The following is a 19,886-nucleotide window of genomic DNA, read 5'->3' on the forward strand; positions in this document are numbered from 1 at the left end:
GTAGAATTAGAAAGGTACAGAGAAAGGCAATGAAAATGGTAAAGCGGATGGGTCGATTTCCCTATGACGAAAGGCTAAAGGGCCTTATTCTATAAAATTAGGCTCATAAATTTCCTAAATTTACGCTCCTAAAATTTATGCTCCTATATTATGAACATATGCTATGCTCCAAAATAGCTTATGCTGCTAATTTAGGAGCACAAATTTAGGAGTGTAAATTAATCTCATAAAATAAGGGGTATAACCTTTATAAAATAAGGCCCAAAGTGGCTAGGGCTCTTCAGCTTGGAGAAAATATGGCTGAGGGGAGATATGAAAGGACACAAAAAGCAGATCAAAGAAAATAGTTTATTGAATGACAACCAATTTGTTTATTTGGTTGTCATTCAATAAACTATTTTCTTTGATTGATCTCCTTTTTTTGTCCTTCCATCTTGGAGTTTGCAAATCGTTTGCCCTGCTGTTTTCTGAGGGGAGATATGATACAGGTCTATAAAATCACAAGTGGAGTGGAATGGGTAGACATAAATCGCCTTTTACTGTTTCCAAAAATACTAAGACCAGGGGGCACACAATGAAGCTAGAAAGTAGTAAATTTAAAACAAATCAGAGAAAATATTTTTTTCACTCAATGTGTAATTAAATTCTGGAATTCGTTGCTGGATAATGTGGTAAAAGCAGTTAGCTTAGCTGGGTTAAAAAAAGTTTTGGATAACTTCCTAAAAGTTCATAAGCCATTATTAATATGGCCTTGGGGAAAATCTACTGCTTATTTCTAGGATAAGCAGCATAAAATGTACTATACTGTTTTGGGATCTGTCTTAGTTTGGCAACGCTTATGTTCTTAGGTAACATGTAATCCCTCTGTTTCATATATTATGTTGGCTTCCAGTTTTTCTAGGATATAATTTAATGTCTTGCTTCTTACTTTTAGGGCAGTCCATGAGAGAATTCTGGAATATTTCTCTAATCATATTATTCCTTATGTTCCATCACGGTTAGTACGCTCGCTTAGTAAGCATCGATTGGTTCTTTTTCACCTGTTACGAGCTTACTGGGAGTCTACAAGAGCTAGTTCTTTTTTCTTCTTAGTACCATCTTTATGGAATGGGCTGAACTCTCTTATACTAAATTTAAAGCCAGCCTTAAAACATGTTTATTTTCCAGGGCATTTGAGCTCTCTTAGCTAATGATGGGAGAGGAATGATAGGGAGATCACTACACTTCTTTATTTTTAGAATCTATTTTAGGGTCGTTTTAGATTCTTTTCTTCTTTTGTGAGACTGAGATGCATTCCTTTTTTTATTGCAGTTCCTTTCTGTTGCTTTCTATGGTTTTTAATTTCTGTTTCCTGTACATTGCTAAGACTTGGCTAGTCCAAATATATGGCAATTTATCAAATATTTTAAATAAACATAAACAAACCATATCTGACTAAGCCAATAAGGCACCATAAGGATCATGGTCCCCTGGTCCATGAATGTCAGCAGAGTTTTCTCTGTAAGAGGGACTGGAAGATACACATATGGGAGACCCTCTCCCCAACGTACAAGAAAGGCATCCACGGCTAGCCTGTTGTGTGACCTGAGTCTAGAGCAGAATCAAGCAACCTTATTGTTGAAATGAGTGGCAAAAAGATTCACCAAAGGAGTGCTCCATTATCAGAAGATCTTGCAGGCAATACTCATGTTGAGAGAATACTTGTAAAGTTGTATCACCCTGCTCAATGTTTGCCATACTCCTGCTTTCCCCACCAGCTATGTGGCTCAGAGCACCATGCCGTGACTGGTAGCCCACTGCCACATCCCGACTGCTTCCTGACACAAGGGGTAAGATTCTCTACCCCCTGCTTGTTGACATAAAACAATGCAACCTTACTGCCCATCTGAATTAGAATGATTTGATTCAGCAGTTGATCTCCGAAAGCCTTTGGATCATTTCATATTGCTTGCAGCTCTAGCGTTGATGTGAAACTCGGTCTCCTGAGTGGACCAAAGTCCCTGAGTATTAAGCCCCCGCCCCAGGTTAAATGCATTTGTTGTCAGTACCTTCCGAGGAGGAGGAATTTGGAATGGGAGTACCAGAGTCAAATTGGACCAAATCATCCACCGGAGAAGTGACTGGGCTAACTCTGGGGTAACAATGATGACATCCATAAGGTTCCTCGTGGCCTACCACTGGGAAGCAAAGGTCCACTGGGGACCCCTCAAATGGAGGCGAGCCTTGGAGTGACATGCATAGTGGAGGCCATGTAGCCTTTTAACCTCAAAATCTGCTGAGCCCTGACCTGCTGATTTCTCTGAACCTGAGTGGTGATGGACACAAGGGCATCAGCTTGTGCCAGAGGAAGATAGGCTCGAGCTTCTACCGTGTCTAGCAGGTTTCTTGTGTATTCCAAATATTAAACCAGGAGCAGTAGCTCTGGAAGCAGTAGCTCCAGCACCTGAACAGTCCTTTCTATGGACTCTTGAGTTCTGTCCTTTGATGTACTCTTGACCAGCCAATTGTCCAAGAAAACACATGCACCCCCAGTCTGCGTAGCAACACTGTGACTACTGTGAGGTATTTCATGAAGACTCTGGTGCAGATGCATGGCCAAACGACAGGATGTGTTACTGGTAGTGGTATTTCTCTACTCAATATCTGAGATACTTCCTGTGACTTAGATGTATCTGAATATGGGTGTAAGCAACCTTTAAGTCCAGAGAGCAAAGCCAATCATTTTTCTGAATCATGGGAAAAAGGGATCCCAGGGAAATTATCCTGAATTTTTCTTTGACCAAAAATTGTTCAGGGCCCTTATGTCTAGGAAGGGACCAATTTTCTTGGGTATGAGGAAGTACATGGAATAGAATCCCATCCCTTCGTCCCCTGGTGGAATGGGCTCAATCATATGGACCTTGAAGAAGGGAGGGGGATTTCCTCTGCAAGCTCTTCCTTGTGCTGAGAGCTGAAGAATGTCGTTTTTGGTAGACAATTTGTTCGTTTACTCCGCCAATTGAGATTGTACTGACTTGGACTATTTGAAGAACTCACCAGTCTGAAGTTACAATGGTCCACCTTTCCTAGAAAAATTCAGTCTCTCCCTCACCAGTAGGTCATTTTGGACCAACACTTTTATTGCGGCTATGCTCTCCTGGAGCCAGTCAAAAGCCCACCCCCTTGTTTTAACTGGAGATCTTGCTGAGGTTTCTGAGCCTGGTGCTGCTGAGGATAGGAGCTGGGCCTGGGCTTACTGCTGAGAGCAAGCAGAAGAGGTAAACCTATGTCTCTGAAAGAAGTAGGAAACTCTTTGATATCCTTCTGAAAATATTTGGGATGTGGAGGATGCAGAAAGAGAAGGCTAAGAAGGACATGATTGTATCAGTATGTTTTTTGAAGAGGTCCACAACCACTATATTGTTGATTTTCAAAAGGTACTTGACAAAGTACCTCAAGAAAGACTCTTTGAGGAAATTAGAAAGTCATGGGATATGAGTTAATGTCCTATTGTGGATTTCAAACTTGTTAAAAAAGAAAAGAGAGAGTAGGGTTAAATGGTCAGTATTCTCAATGGAGTACAGTAGACAGTGGGGTTCCCCAGGGGTCTGTGCTGGGACCACTGCTTAACATATTTATAAATGATCTAGAGATGGGAATAACTAGTGACAATTAAATTTGCTGATGACATAAAGTTATTCAAAGTTGTTAAATCACAAGAGGGTTGTGAAAAATTACAAGAGGGTCTTACAAGACATCTGCCAAATGGCAGATGACACTTAATGTGAGCAAGTGCAAAATGATGCATTTGGGAAAGAAGAACCCAAACTATGGCTACGTGCTGCAAGGTTTCACAATTAAGAATTGCTCCGTGTGCAGAGGCAGCTAAGAAAGCAAATAGAAGATTAGAAATTAAACAAAAATGAGAATACTATAATGCCTTTGTATTGCTCCATGGTGCGACCACACATCGAATACTGTGTGCAATTCTGGTCACTGCATCTCAAAAAAAAGATATAGTGAAATAAGAAAAGGTACAATGAAAATTATAAAGGGGATGGAACAACTTCCCCATGAGGAAAGGCTAAAGCGGCTAGGGTTCTCCAGCTTAGAGAAGAGACAGCTGAGGGAAGATAGGATAGAGGTCTATAATATACTGAGTGGAGTGGAATAGGTAGATGTAAATCGCTTGTTTACTCTTTTCAAAAACACTAGGACTCACACAATGAAGCTGCTAAATAGTAAATTTAGAACCAACCGGAGAAAATATTTCTTCACTCAACATATGATTAAACTTTGGAATTCGTTTCCAGAGAATGTGGTAAAAGCAGTTATCTTAGCAGGGTTTAAAAAGGGTTTGGATAGTTTCCTAAAAGAAAAGTCCATAAGCCATTATTAAGATAGAATTGGGAAAATCCACTGCTTATTTCTAGGATAAGCAGCGTAAAATCTGTTTTACAGTTCTGGGATCCTGCCAGGTACTTGTGACCTAGATTGGCCACTGCTGGAAACAGGATACTGGGTTTGATGGACCTTTTGTCTGTCCCAATATAGCAACTTATGGCTTCCACAGCCTCCTTTGGAGGAGAATCGTAGTCCAGAACATTTAACAACTCAACCCTGGACTTGTCCTCTGCGTCCAAACAAAATGGAATGGCAGCAGCCATTTCCTTGACAAAGCCAAAAAAGGAGAGCTCCTTTGGTGGGACTTTCTTCTTTGCTGTGGAAGGGAGGGATGCGTGAGCATACCCAAGGACCTCACCTCTGAGAAGCACTCAGGTTCCTCCTCAGAAGGCCAAGGGCAGTCTGTATCAGACTCAGCAAAATAATCATTGCAGGACATCCAAGTCTCCAACTGCCTCAGTCTAATGGAAGCAGGTCCAGGCACTGATGAATAGATGTCCTGATACTCCAGGGTAGCTTCCTTCCCTGATATAGAGTCACTGCATAGGCACCTCAAACACCAATTGTGGAAGTCCATAATGAAATGACCCTGTTACATTTGGCACATCTCTTGAGGCCAATGAGGGTCCCTCTGGGTCATTGGGGAGAAAATAGCCAAGGTTAAATCAAAAGGCTGAATGGTGAGGAAAAAAAGGAGACCTCACAGAAAACACTCGGCCAGTGCTCAGGCCTAAAAAATAAAGGAAACTTAAAACTTTTGTAAAACTAAGTAAAAAGTAAACTGTGCAGGAAAAAGGATGAAAAAGAAAAACATGAAGTAAAAAGGGTACCGCTCACAGGGAAGGAACTTCAAATGTTGACAAAATAAAAGCACTAAGGAGAGCTCACAGAAACACATCCTCTCTTCCAGAGGCGTAGTTAGGGTGGGGCACCAGGGGAGCGACCGCTCCCCCAAACAGACTTCCGATGGGGTGGTGCCTATTTTTCAAGCGGTCCATCGTGCCTACGCTGTGTGCCAACTTGCCTATGTAATCCGCTTTCCACTCCCCCTGGCATCACAATCAGGTTATGCTTTCTGCTCTCTCCTCCATGAAAGAACAAAGACAGACGGTCCCATGTACTCACACTGGGCAGGAAGGGACTCACATATGTGTGATAGGAGGCTGTCAAAAGCCTCTTAAAACTATAGCGTGCTGGGTAGCATCCACACTGTGGGCAATGTCAGATGATGCCATCCAATTATAAGAATTAATGTCCTGCTTGTCTTTGGAGAACATTTTTTATACCTGTATCTGATATACACATGCAAATGCCACTATTTATGCATGCATATATTTCTAAAATAATGGCCATAAGTTTTGCCAACCCTGTGTATTTATTTTTATATGGCAGCTAGCATTTATGGGGTCAATATTCAGCCATTGGCGGTGAGTGCTTGAAGGCTGAATATTAGCACTTAAGCGACCAAGTGCTGACTCCGCCTCCAGCATAGCTAGCATTGTGTTTGGTGCTTACCGTGATATTCAGTGGCACTTAGCTGGTTAATTGCCACTGAATATTAGTGGCTGGCCCTGACCAAGTGATTTAACTGATCAGCTGCTAGCTAAATCACTTTGAATATCAGGCCATGAATAAATAGGCTGACTAGAGCCGTTGAATATTATTCCTTGCAATTTATCTTACTATTATTACCACCATTTTGGAAATTATCTTTCTTTTTTCACACTCGCATAAAAAAATACCAACCTCCCCCCCCCAAACAAATGAACAAAAAAAAAACCCAAGACCAAACATCACGAACCAATGGTCCCCTGGTTCCTCTTGCACCTTTAGGTCCGGGTTCTCCGGGTAAGCCTTGATCTCCTGGAGTTCCAGTTTCACCCAATGGACCCATCTGTCCTTTTTCTGCCTGTCCATGTTATTTTGAAAAGAATAAAGGAATATACATTAAAATCATAAAACATACCTGCAACAACACAATACACATTCATCTTTCTTTATATCATCTTCAACATTCCTTCTAACCTGCATGGGAGTCCTGCAAAACCTGCTTGTCTGTTATGATTAAAAAAAAAGAGGAACAGAAGTACTACGTCTCACTGACATGAATGCATGTAGAGGACTCCTCTGTAGCACAGAAGGGACACTAATCATTTTGAGGCCTTTTAAACTAAAGCTTAGCTTGCGATAAAGGATATTAGCGTGTGCTAAGTGCTAAAAAGCCCATAGCTATAAAATGGGTTTCTTAGCATTTAGCATTCACTATTCAGTTGGCGTGCGTTAAGCTTTAATAAAAAGGCCTCTATTTCTTTCCTTGCCTATGGCAATAAAGGGTAGTTTATAAAAAAAAAAAAATCAGGGTGACAAGTTCTTTATTTGTAGCAAAAACATTTGCCTCTTCTTAAATGTGGATTTCTGATGCTCTGATAAGGAATGTGTTTCTGTAATGCTTGTTATCTGCTGTCATATTCCATAAGACCCATCTAATTAGGTGGAATGCTGCAGAACCCAGTTAATGTATGGCTTTGCAAAAGTGTGAGTTCCATTATAATTTCAGTTTTAGAAATCATGAATTTCCATGTATCTAGATCTGGAAGTAATTTTTTAAATAGTTAATGTTTCTGCTATTAAAACAAAACATTTTTCAGTGCAAACCAAGGCCAGGATTTAGTTGGCAGTGGGGTCATGCTTCAGCTGACAAGGAGCACAGTGGGAGGGGGGGGGGGGGGGCAGATTTTCCTCAATCAAAGCACCATGTGTTAGGGAATTCCTAGTGTTGAACACCAGAGGTCAGGATTTTCTTACATTGAACATTTCCCGGCAAATACTAGGTCTCCTGCCCATAGCTATTAACAAACTGTAAATTGTTTGGGCAATTTTTGTATCACTAAGCTCAGCTCTGTTGGCAATGCAGTTAAAAAGTAACAACCTCATTATGTCAGATGTCAAAGACATTTTAGTTAGAAAAGGGAAGATTTGAAAAACACATTACCTTTTTTCCTGGACGACCTCTTTGACCTGGATTTCCTGGTTTTCCTTCGGGCCCCTGTGCATTTAGAAAGGGAAGAGACAAAGCTGGATGAGAAAGTTTTGATGAGCACATTTAAACTGCTCAATAGGTGGAATAATCTCACCAAGAACTTTGCATACCTAAGTGATGGCAGAAATATCTTATATTAGCCTTAAGCTATCTTGTAATATAAACATTGTTCAAAGCAGACAGGCACTATGAATTTACTTTTTTAATAGAGTTTGCTAAATGAAATTCAGTTTTCTAGCACGATAATACTGCCCAGGAATGATGCAGTCATGACAATTCAGCCAGGAAGCAGTGAGCATCTAGATCTACCCGCAAACAAAAATAAATAAATAAATAAATTAAATTAAAAAAAACTCTTGTGCATTTTTTTTAAAAAATAGAGTACATCATCTATATAAAAATGCATACTTCCAAAAATGAACAAACACATAGGTGGCTCCATGAACCAAACACATTAAGCACAGAATTGTTACTGTCCTCTGTGCACTGTGGCAGAGATAGGTAACTGAGGCATCTTGGAAATATTGCTGTTGTTTGCAGTTCTTAAGTAGATCACCAGCTTAGAAAGTCTAACAGCTCTACTGAAATGTTTTTGCACTGGCAGTGTTATGATGTAGTGAGACAGACCTGTTAATGAGCAATTGTGGTCTCTCCCCCCCCCTCCCCAATTATTGTGGATCTAATGTGTTCCAGAACAGTCAACCTTCTTGGTCCCTTCGGGGCCCATTCAAATTAATTGATTTAATTGAAGACATTCAAAATATAGCTGGGAAAGAGAAAGTACTACTAATAGGAGATTTTAATATGCCAGATGTTTTATTGTGGGGTCTTTTAGAAGCAGGGACAGCCAGGATTCTCTACAGGAGGAACTATTCCAGCAGTCGGTAATGGAACCACGTGGGATAGGGCCAAACTGGACTTAGTGCTTACTAATGGTGAGACTGTTTCTGATGTTATAGTAGGTGATCATCTGGCATCTAGTGATCACCAGATGGTGTAGTTTAATATTAAGATAGGTGTGGAGAGGGTTCATGCAAAAATGAAGGTTCTAGACTTTAAAAAAATAACTTTGTTCAGAAGGGAGATTACCTCAAGGAATTGCTGTCTGGATGGGAACATCTAGAAGAAGTTGAAAAGCAGTGGGCAAAACTGAAAGGAGCTACTGTAAGGGCAACAAACCTTTTGTAAGGAAAGTAAATAAAATTAAGAGGAAAAGGAGGCTGGTTTGGTTCTCATAGTAGTAGCTGAAAAGGTAAGGAAAAAAGAGGTTAACCTTTATAAACAACAAGAGATTGCAGAAAGAGGAAGATAGGAAACAACATCTGGAAAAGCTAAGAGAAGCTGGTACAGTCAGAAAAGCAAAGATGCAAATGGAAGAAGAAACAGCCAATATGGTAAAAGGGGGGGGGGGGGGGTATCAAGGCATTTTTTAGATATGTTAGTGATAGGAGGAAGTGAAAAAGTGGCAGTGTGAGATTCAAAGATGAAAGGAAGGAATATGTAGAAGCTGATAAAGATAAGGCGAAATTGCTTAACAAATATTTCTGTTCTGTGGTCACAGCTGAAGGGTCGCGTGCAGGACTGCAGAAGACGAACACAAATTGGAATGGAGGGGAGGTAGTCCCTGAACGATTTTCAAAGGACAGTGTTCATGAGGAGCTGGCTAAACTAAAGGTGGAAAAAGCGAATTGGATCAAGGGAGCGTGAGATGTGGTGTATTTACATTTTAGCAAAGTCTTTCACACGGTTCCACATAGATGACTAATAAATAAACTGAGTACGCTTGGTATGGGCTCTTAAGTGACTGACTGGGTTAGAAACTGGTTGAGTGGAGGACGACAGAGGGAAGTGGTAAATGGAGCTCATTCTGAGGAAAAGGATATTACCAGTGGTGTGGCACAAGGTTCACATGACGTTTGTGAGCCCTTGGCCCAGAGGTGATCACGTGAGGATCACTCAACCACCTCTGAGTAGATGGAGTCCAAAGAGTATCCCAAAAAACTGGACTGGATTGCAAGTGGAGGTGAACTAAGGTAGCTTTAATGGCAGCAAGAGAAACATAAAGCAAAAGGCAAACAACTGGCACAGCAATAATGTAAGAGAAGAGAGGACAATAAGCAGCGTAGATGCACATCCTAACACTAGCTAAAGCAAAACAAAACCTTAAGCATACAATATTGGCAAATAGTAAGACAGCCTAGCTGTACAAGAGAAGCAAACATAAGAGCACAAGAGACTAGTCAAAGGCCCACCCTGACAGGCAACAGAAAACACGTAAGCCATGGGACCTCCACGGCAAGCTCTCTCAGAGACAGGAGATGAGCAGCAGAAAAGCAAAGGAAAAATAGTCTTTGGTAGAAACAAAGTCTCTGAAATACCTGAACCGAGTGCTCCCAAGGCAAGCAAATCAATAACAGTCTCTGAAGTACCCAGGGCCGGTCTTAGGGCAAGGCGACCGAGGCGGCCGCATAGGGCCCCGCGTGGCGCGCCAGGGGTCGCCCCGCCCGCCGCTCCCACCCCCCACCAACGATCGATTGCTGTTCTGTAAAAAAATTGAGAAGCGCCGAGTTGCAGGCAGCGCCTCGCGTCTGCCCTGCTAGTAAAAATCTCCTGCACGTCGTCGGGCCGGCCTTCCCGCATTAAGTCCCACCCTCCTCTGAGGTAATAGGCTCTTCCCGCATTAAGTCCCGCCCTCCTCTGAGGTAATAGGCTATTACCTCAGAGGAGGGCGGGACTTAATGCGGGAAGAGCCTATTACCTCAGAGGAGGGTGGGACTTACTGCGGGAAGGCTGGCCCGACGACGTGCAGGAGATTTTTACTAGCAGGGCAGACGCGAGGCGCTGCCTGCTACTCGGCGCTTCTCAATTTTTTTTTTAAGTTAGTGGGTGCAGCAGGAGGACAGAGTTGGTAGGTGGGTTGGGTCAGGTCGGGGGGGGGACTCAGATGGGAGAAGGGTGTGGGATGGGGGTTCTCGGGGGAAGGGGGGAAGGGGGACTCAGATGGGAGAAGGGTGTGGGATGGGGGTTCTCAGTTGGGGGGAGGGAGTAAGGGGGACTCAGATGGGAGAAGGGTGTGGGATGGGGGTTCTCAGTTGGGGGGAGGGGGTAAGGGGGACTCAGATGGGAGAAGGGTGTGGGAGGGGGGTTCTCAGATGGGGGAAGGGGGCTGGAACTGGGGTTTGAGAAGGGGCCATAGGGGAAATGGGGGCCATGCATGGGGCTGGTGGGAAAATGGGGCATGCGTGGGTCAGGTGGGAGAATGGTTCTGGGGCTGAAAAGGGGGGCTCTAATACAAGGCATGTGGATGAAGGGGGCTGGAACTGGGGGCTGAAAAGGAGGGTAGGTGGAATAAGGGGGCTAGTACTGGGACTGGAGGCTGAAAAGGGGCAGGGGCTGAAACTGTGGGTACTGGGGGTTGAAAAGGAGATAGGGAGAAGTGGCTGGGGCTGAAGCTTGGGACTGGTGAGAGAAAAGGGCTGGGGACTGGGGTTGAAACTGGGGGCTGAAAAGGGGACAGGGAGGAGTGACTGGGGCCTGAAGCTCGAAACTGGTGGGAGAAAAGGGCTGGGGCTGAAATGGGGGACTGGTGGGATAGTGGGGCTGGAACTGGGGGCTGAAAAAAAGGGGCAGAGAGAGGGGCAGATCCTGGATGGAAGGGGGAGTGAGAGGGAGGGCAGACCCAGATGGATGGGAGAGGGAGGGCAAATGGTGGATTGAAGGGGCAGAGAGAAAGGGCAGACAGTGGATGGAAGGGATAGAAAGGGCAGACAGTGAATGGAAGGGGCAGAGATAGAGGGCAGATGTGCATGGAAGGGGCAGGGAGAGAGGGCAGACATTGGATGGAGGGGACAGCAGAGAGGGCAGACACTGAATGGCAGAGAGAGAGCGAAGACAGATGTTGGATGGAAGGAAGACAGTGAAAAGAAGATGAGGAAAGCAGAAACCAGAGACGACAAACTGTAAATAAAATATGTATTTTTATTTTTTTGCTTTAGGATATACTATTGTAGCTGTGTTAATAAATGTTTATAATAGAACATGTAAATAAGGTAATCTTTTTATTGGACTAATTTTAATACATTTTGACAAACGTTTGGAGAACAAAGCCCCCTTCCTCAGGTCAGGATAGGATACTGTAACTGCTCTACACTGTATTGACCTGAGGACGGAGGTTTTGGCCTCTGAAAGCTAAATGTATTAGTCCAATAAAATGGTATTATTTTATTTTCTATATTTGTTTTATTTCTATTTGTTAATTTGTAAAGTGGTGATTGGTATTTGTTAGTTTTTTTTTCAAATTTACATCTGTTGTCTTTATATTTTGCACAGTACTAGGGGACATTTTCTGTTTCTGTGGTGTTGTATTGTATGCAGAGTCTGGCATCTTGGGGGTTAAGTTTAATTTTTGTCTAAATAGAAAGTTTAAATATTACTACTTATTCTATAGTGGATTAGGGTGTATCTGTGTTTGTGAAAAAGACATGGTTTTCAGTTGGCATTGACTGTGCAGGATCGACAAGCCCTGGAGCTGGGGGCCTTGGAGCTTGGAGGGAGGGGTGGCCGGCTCTGGAGCTAGGGTGGGGGTGGAGCTAGGGTGGGGGCAGAGCTAGGGTGGGGCCCCGTCAAATTGGTCTGCATAGGGCCCCGCACTTGCTAAGACCGGCCCTGGAAGTAACTGAGCCGACTGTTCCCAAGGTAAACAAATCAAAAACAGTCTCTGAAGTAACTGAGCTGAATGCTTCCAAAGCTTGAAAGCAGGCTTCACTGGACTGGAGCTCTTAGGACTTCAAGACTTGGAAGCAGGCTTCACTGGAATGGAGCTCTTAGGACTTCAAGACTTGGAAGTAGGCTTCACTGGAACAGAGCTCTCAGGACTCCAACGCTTGGAAGCAGCCTTCACTGGAACAGAGCTCACAGGACTCCAAAGCTTGGAAGCAGGCTTCAGCAATGCTTCAGGCCATGGCCTGACAATGAAACAGCAGATGGAACTAGCAGAGCCTTAGACTGGCCTGAGCTCAACCAGGGATAATTGCCAGAATACTGAGCGCACACAGAAGCCAGCTTAAGAAGGGCTCAGCACTGATTACATCACCAGCTTGGTTTTCACCACTCTACCGTGACCCCACAGGTCAGTGGCAAGAACTGCAGGTAAAACTAATGGGTCTAGGTGGAATAAGGAACTAATGAGCAAGGCACGGACGTCGACGACCGTGACAGTTCAGTTCTTTGGCCGTTTTTTAAACATATTTTTGTAAGAAATATTTCTGAAGTGCTGCCTGGTAAGGTTTGCCTCTTTGTGGATGATACCAAAATCTGAAAAAGGGTAGATACCCCTGATGGCATGGATAACAAGAGCAAGGACTTAACAAAGCTAGAGGAATGGTTTGGAATTTGGCAGCTAATATTTAATGCTAAAAAATGCAGGGTCATGCAGTTGGGCTGCAAAAGCCTGAGGGAACAGTACAGTTTAGGGGATGAAGAACTTTTGCGCATGAAAGAGGAGTGCAACTTGGGTAAGATCGTATGTGATGAGGTGGCCAAACAGGTAGAAATGTCAACAGCGAAAGCTAGAAGGATGCTGGGGTGTATAGGGAGAGGAATGGCCAGTAGGAAAAAGGAAGTGATGATGCCCCTGTATAAGAATCTGGTGAGACCTCATTTGGAACACTGTGTGGAGACCACACCTTCAAAAAGATATAAACAAGATGGAGTCAGTCCAGAGGGCAGCTAGGCAGCTACTAAAATAGTCAGTGGTCTTCGTCATAAAGCATATGAGGACAGACTTAAAGATCTCAATATGTATACTTTGAAAGAAAGGTGGGGAAGGAAAGATATGATAGAGACATTTAAAAACCTACGCGGCATAAATGCACAAGAGGCGAGTCTCTCAATTGAAAGGAAGCTCTGGAATGAGGAGACATAGGATGAAGGTGAAGGGGATAGACTCATATGAGAGATGAAAAGAAAGAGATTAAAGATTACAAGATGAGAGAAAGGGAGAATGAGGGGTAAAAGTTGTATATGGGTGGGTTTACAACAGAGAAAAGTGAAAAAAGAAACATAAAAAAGAAAGATTAGTGCCAGAGAGAAAAAGAGAAGGAAGGGGAAAAGGACAAGAAGAGAGAGAAAAATGGAAAGGCCAACTTGGAAAAGAATTTAGAAAACCAACACAAAAAGTAGAACAGACTGGGACCATCCCAATTAGAAAAGTGCCCAGACAGAAAAGGTAGAAAAGAAAAAACATTACTTTTAAAGGATTGGTATGTGTTCACTTTGAGAAATGTACATCTTTTCTATTTCTGTATTTAGCAGAGTACAAGAAAAAAATACATTTCTGTTTCTCTGTTAAGTACTGCACTGCTTATAGAGTTTGGCTTTTTTTTTTTTTGTTTTGTGTGCATTTTTGCGACTTCCAATTTTGTATCAGATGAAGGTCTGTCCATGTTCTGCATGTGTGACTGAGGTGAAGAATTCTGCTATCATGTAGTGTCTATGTAGTAATCTAAAAGTGCAGCTCACTCCAGTTTTTCAGTAGATGGTATATTGGTGCTTTAGGGCCCAGTATAATATTTATAGAACTCTCTTTTCATAGGTGGGTTAGGGTTATTATGGTTTGGTAAGCTTCATTTATAGGTTTTGAGTATCTTTTTGCACGTTTTGTGTTATTTCACAAAGCGTCTGGCCTATTTGAAAGCATGCTCTGGAGCAAGAGCCACCCAAAATAAAAATACTACCTGTTGAATCACCATGCAAACAAGAACTCATCTGCTTTAAACAAAAAAGGCAATTCTATAAACTGGAATCCCAATGCAGTGTGCTTAACGTGAATTCTATAACAGCAATTTAGTGCTAAGATTTTATCACAGAATATTGCTTAAGGTTGGCACTGATATGCCCATGTATAGGCACACTCTCACGTCATGTCATAATGCTGCTTGCAAACAGTGTTATGCCACCATCCTGGGAGCATCAGGCTGCAAAGCTGCAGCCCGATGCTCCCAGGCTGTATCTAAAGGGACTGCACATAGCACCCATGAAGTATCCCCCCCCCCCCCACCAAGCACAAAACCCATCCTGAAGCCCCCTCCTAAATAACGCTCCCCCAATACATGCCTCCCAATTTTAATCTCCCCCCAGTCGCTTCTCCCCAGAAATCTTCCCCCTCAACTGAAGACCTCCCACCCCCACAAACTAGGACCTCACAAACTCCTGAATGCCCCCTTGGGGCCTACCTTTAAAACTCCCTGGTCCGTAGCGGGGTCAGGCAAGAGTGAACCCTGGTTGCTTCTGGCCTTGCCAATGCTGGATTCAAAATGACACTGGCCACCCCTAGTGGTAGTCTCATGGCACTACCACTAGGGGGTCACGTTTCCATGTAAGGGTTGTCTAATGCAGGTTGTATTATCATTTATTACATTTGCTATACCGCTTCATTGCAAGCAAATTAAAGCAGTTTACAATACAAGCAATAAAAACAGAAAAATGGAAGAGAATGCCAATTATAGATACGAAAAACCTAACTACATTTACCATTCAGATACTTATTCCAGTCACATAAGAAAAAATACTCACAGGCATACATATAAAAGCAGTATAACTCATAACAAAATCAAGACAAATTCTTAAAATTCACACAATTATCTTTCATCACCTCTGGTCTCACACTACAAAATCAACCCAGACCTACACAATAAAAGCCTGTTGAAAAATGAGTTTTTAATAAGGCACAAAATGCCGTGTAAGATGTTTCAAGTCAAAGATGCTGTAGCAATGAATTCCATAATGCTGGTGAGGTAAAATAAAATGCACTAGATCTAGTGGATTCCAATCTAGTTTACAGGGATGTGGGATAACTAACCTATTGTCTTTTAGTGAACATAAAGTATGAGAGAGTGTATAGGAATCACCTTGGAAGCAAGGTAAGCCGAGGAACCATTACACAGAACCTTTTGGGTTAAAGTTAGAATTTTAAATTTAACTCTGAAATCACATACTACAGTGTTTTGTAAAGTTTGTTATCTTTTAAGATTATGTTTGGTAATCCATGCATAAATAATAATGCATTAATCGTATCTGGAGTGAAGAAAAGCATAAAACAAAGAGCAGTCTAATGTTACACCGAGGACTTTCAGGCTGTCTGAGATTGGGAGGGTGTGATCCGGGATGCTGATGGTTGTGGGGTTGTCCGTGTTGTACTGGGATGAGAGGATGAGGCAGTGTGTTTTTTCATTGTTGAGTTTTAGTTGGAATACCTTTGCCCATGCATCCATGATGTGAAAGCCGGCCTTGATTTCATTAGTGATTTCTGTTAGGGTGGATCTGTAAGGAATGTATATAGTAACATCGTCAGCATAGATGAAAGGGTTAAGGCCATGGTTGGATAAGGTCTTGGCTAAAGGGGTCATCACTAGGTTGAAGAGGATCGCCGATAGTGGTGATCCTTGTGGTACTCTGCAGTCTGCTTTCCATGGTGGTGATATGCTTGCTTTTGAGTTTACTTGATATGTTCTTGAGGTTAGGAAACCTTCAAGCCATTTGAGTATGTTTCCTCCCATCCCGATCTTGTTGAGTAGTCTCAGTAATATGTTATGGTTTACCATGTTGAATGCACTAGACATGTCGAATTGGAGGAGGGAGGATGTTATTACCTATTGCTATTTGCTGTTTGAATTTGGCTAGGAGAGTGAGGAGTACTGTTTCTGTGCTATGTAGAGGGTGAAAGCCTAACTGTGATTCATGTAGTACTGAGAATTTGTTTATGTAGTCTGTACGTTGCTTGGTCACCATGCTTTCCATCATTTTGATTGCCAGCTGAACTGTTGCTACCGGTCTGTAATTGGTGATTTCACTTGCTTTTTACGAGGCGTCTTTTGGTATCGGGGTGAGTAGGACATTGCCATGTTCCTTCAGGAAGAGACCTTGCTGGAGCATGTAGTTTAGGTGGGATGTGAGACCTTCTGTGAAGCGGTCAGGGGTGGATTTCAGTAGATAGTTGGGGCAGTGGGTATTGCCGAACCTGCTGAGTGCCCATGCTATTAGGTCAGTAGTAAGGGGGGCGAAGTTCAGCCATATGCGGTCAGCTGGGTATTCTCCTGTGGGTGGGTCTAGTTTGTTAAGGAAGTTTTCAATGTCAGTGTTGTCTTTGGGTAGCGTGTTGCGTAGGTTTACTATTTTTTCGTAGAAGTACTTTGCAAGTTTGTCTGCAGATGGGATGTCTGTGTTCAATGCAGTGACCAGGTCGGTATCTAGTAGTTTGTTCACTAATTGGTATAGTTTCTTCGTGTCTTTGTGGTCTATTCCTATTTTAGTTTTATAGTAGGATCTTTTTGTCCGTCTTATTGCGTATTTGTATTTTCTTTGTGATTGTTTCCATGTGTTGAGTGCGTGTTCATCTTTAGATTTAAGCCAAGCTCGTTTGAATTTCATGGATTGTGTTTTAAGTTTTTTCAGTTCATCGGTGAACCAAGGTATCGAGCTGTGCTTGCATGTAGATCTTGTTCGTAAAGGTGCTATTTCATCTAATATGTGTTTGCATCTTTTGTCCCATTCCAAGAGGCAGTTAGTGGTACCTGTTTGTGCTGTCCATTTATTGTCGTATATGAGTTGCCAGAATGTTTTCGTGTCTACATGTCCTCTTGTTGAGTAAGTTGAATATTCTTGGGTTAGGTGTTCTCCCTTCCTCCGCCATCGTAGGGATAGGTTTAGTTTATAGTGGTCAGACCAGGGGGTTTCTGCCCATTTAATGTCTGTTATTATTAGGTTCTGGTCTGTAGCAGTTTTGTATGAGATAAGGTCAGGTGTGTGCACTTTAAAGTGGGTTGCTTGCATTTGTGACCATTTGAGGTCCCATAGGTGAAGGAACTCTATACAATCTCGAGCATTGCTTGAGTTTGGGTCTTCTAGGTGGAGGTTGATGTCTCCTAGTACTAGTACATTGGAATTGGTTGTGCATGTGTTTGAGATGAAATCCATAAGGTTGGTCTGGGCTTCACTCCAGTTATCTGGGGATCTATAGAACAGGACACAGATCAAGTTATCGCATAGGGTTTTGTTGTGGATTCTGATTGAGGCGATTTCCAGTTGGGGTGTGATGGATAAGGCAGTGGTCTCGGTGTTAAAGTGGGATCGGTAAATTAGTTCAATGCCTCCGCCTCTTTTTCCATTTCTGGTCCAATGTGTGAGTTTGTATCCAGGGGGGCACAGGTCAAGGATTATGGGGCTTCTGTTCGTGGATCCAGGTTTCGGTGATGAAGAGTAGGTCAAGGTTTTCTGCTGTGATCCAGTCTGTTAAAATTGTTGTTTGGTTTACTGCGGATCTGGCATTAATGTAGCCCACTTGGATTGTTATGAATGGGTCTAGTGTGTTTTGTGTTGTGTGGACTTTTATTAGTTGTCTTTTCTTTGTTGGGGTGTGCTTGTTTGGGCCTTTCTTTGTTTTCTGTGTTATTTGTCCAGGATTTGGTGTTCTTCCTTCGTTTAGGTTGTGATGTGTTTGTTGAGGTGTGGTGTAACGGATCTGTCTTTGATGAAAGTGTACTATGTGTTTGATGTTATTGTTTGTGAGAGGGGTGGCTGTTGTAAGGTGGATCTGTGATAGTGAGTAGATGATTAGGAGTAGTTTGAGGATATCCATATTGTTTACCGTTCACTGTGGATAGTAGGGGCACTTTCTGTTGACTGGGTGTGTGAGTGTTTTGACAGAGTTTTTTTCTTTTTTAGATTCAGTGCTAGTTCTGATTTCTTAACTCTTGGTTTCAGGATAGGTACTTATTTCAGTAAAAGAAATTGTTCAAACAGTAGGATAGGAACCTCAGTAAAAGTCAGTAAATAATAAATGTGTTTAGTGGCACACAATTGTGCCCATAATACAAGAAAATAAGACTATCTTAGATAATACCCTGGTAGTATGGAACTCTACATAAGTACATAAGTATTGCCATACTGGGAAAGACCAAAGGTCCATCAAGCCCAGCATCCTGTTTCCAACAGTGGCCAATCCAGGTCACAAATACCTGGCAAGATCCCCAAAAAGTGCAAAACATTCTATACTGCTTATCCCAGAAATAGTGGATTTTCCCAAAGTCCATTTAATAATGGTCTATGGACTTTTTCATTAGGAAGCCATCCAAACCTTTTTTAAACTCCGCCTTTACCACATTCTCTGGCAACAAATTCCACAGTTTAATTACACATTGAGTGAAGAACATTTTCTCCGATTCATTTTAAATTTACTACATTGTAGCTTCATCGCATGCCTCCTAGTCCTAGTATTTTTGGAAAGCATAAACAGACGCTTCACATCTACCTGTTCCACTCCATCCATTATTTTATAGACCTCTATCATATCTCCCCTCAGTCGCCTTTTCTCCAAGCTGAAGAGCCCTAGCCGCTTTAGCCTTTCCTCATAGGTAAATCGTCCCATCCCCTTTATCGTTTTCGTCGCACTTCTCTGTACCTTTTCTAATTCCACTATATCTTTTTTGAGATACAATGACCAGAATTGAACACAATATTCGAGGTGCAGTCGCACCATGGAGTGATACAAAGGCATTATAACGTCCTCATTTTTCTTTTCCATTCCTTTCCTAATAATACCTAACATTCTATTTGCTTTCTTAGCTGCAGCAGCACACTGAGCAGAAGGTTTCAACGTATCATCAACGACGACACCTAGATCCCTTTCTTGGTCTGTGACTCCTAACGTGGAACCTTGCATGATGTAGCTATAATTCGAGCTCCTCTTTCCCACATGCATCACTTTGCACTTGCTCACATTAAACGTCATCTGCCATTTAGATGCCCAGTCTCCCTGTCTCGTAAGGTCCTCTTGTAATTTTTCACAATCTTCCTGTGATTTAACGATTATGAATAACTTTGTGTCATCAGCAAATTTAATTACCTCACTAGTTACTCCCATCTCTAGGTCATTTATAAATATGTTAAAAAGCAGCAGTCCCAGGACAGACCCCCAGGGAACCCCACTAACTACCCTTCTCCATTGAGAATACTGACCATTTAACCCTGCTCTCTGTTTTCTATCTTGTAACCAGTTTTTCATCCATAATAGAACACTACCTCCTATCCCATGACTCTCCAATTTCCTCTGGAGTCTTTCATGAGGTACTTTGTCAAACGACTTCTGAAAATCCAGATACACAATATCACCCGGCTCAACTTTAGCCACAATTGTTCACCCTTTCAATGAAATGTAGTAGATTGGTAAGGCAAGATTTCTCTTCACTAAATCCATGTTTACGTTTGGGCTCTTTTTCGAAAGAGAAGAATGCCCATCTTTCAACATAAATCAGAAGATGGCCGTCCTTCTCACAGGGTTGTCCAAATCGGTATAATCAAAAGCCAATTTTGGACGTCCCCAACTGCATGCACTCTGTCGCAGGGACAGCCAAAGTTCAAGAGGGCATATCGGAGGCGGGACTTGGGTGTGCCTAACACTAGGATGTCT

The 19,886-nt window shown here is 42.5% G+C and overlaps 1 protein-coding gene across 2 annotated transcripts in view; it reads right to left on the reverse strand.

The window, feature by feature from the left end:
* COL24A1 (collagen type XXIV alpha 1 chain) overlaps positions 1–19,886 on the reverse strand; it is an 804,368-nt gene that overhangs the window by 183,552 nt on the left and 600,930 nt on the right. For both annotated transcript variants that reach the window (XM_030205800.1, XM_030205801.1), the window contains 2 exons: positions 7,376–7,429; positions 6,185–6,292 (listed from right to left, as the gene is read on the reverse strand). In XM_030205800.1, coding sequence (XP_030061660.1) covers positions 6,185–6,292; positions 7,376–7,429 — 162 coding nt within the window. The remainder of the gene's footprint in view (positions 1–6,184; positions 6,293–7,375; positions 7,430–19,886) is intronic.

Source organism: Microcaecilia unicolor, chromosome 6 (genome assembly GCF_901765095.1).
Source record: "Microcaecilia unicolor chromosome 6, aMicUni1.1, whole genome shotgun sequence".
NCBI classification, from domain to species: domain Eukaryota; kingdom Metazoa; phylum Chordata; class Amphibia; order Gymnophiona; family Siphonopidae; genus Microcaecilia; species Microcaecilia unicolor.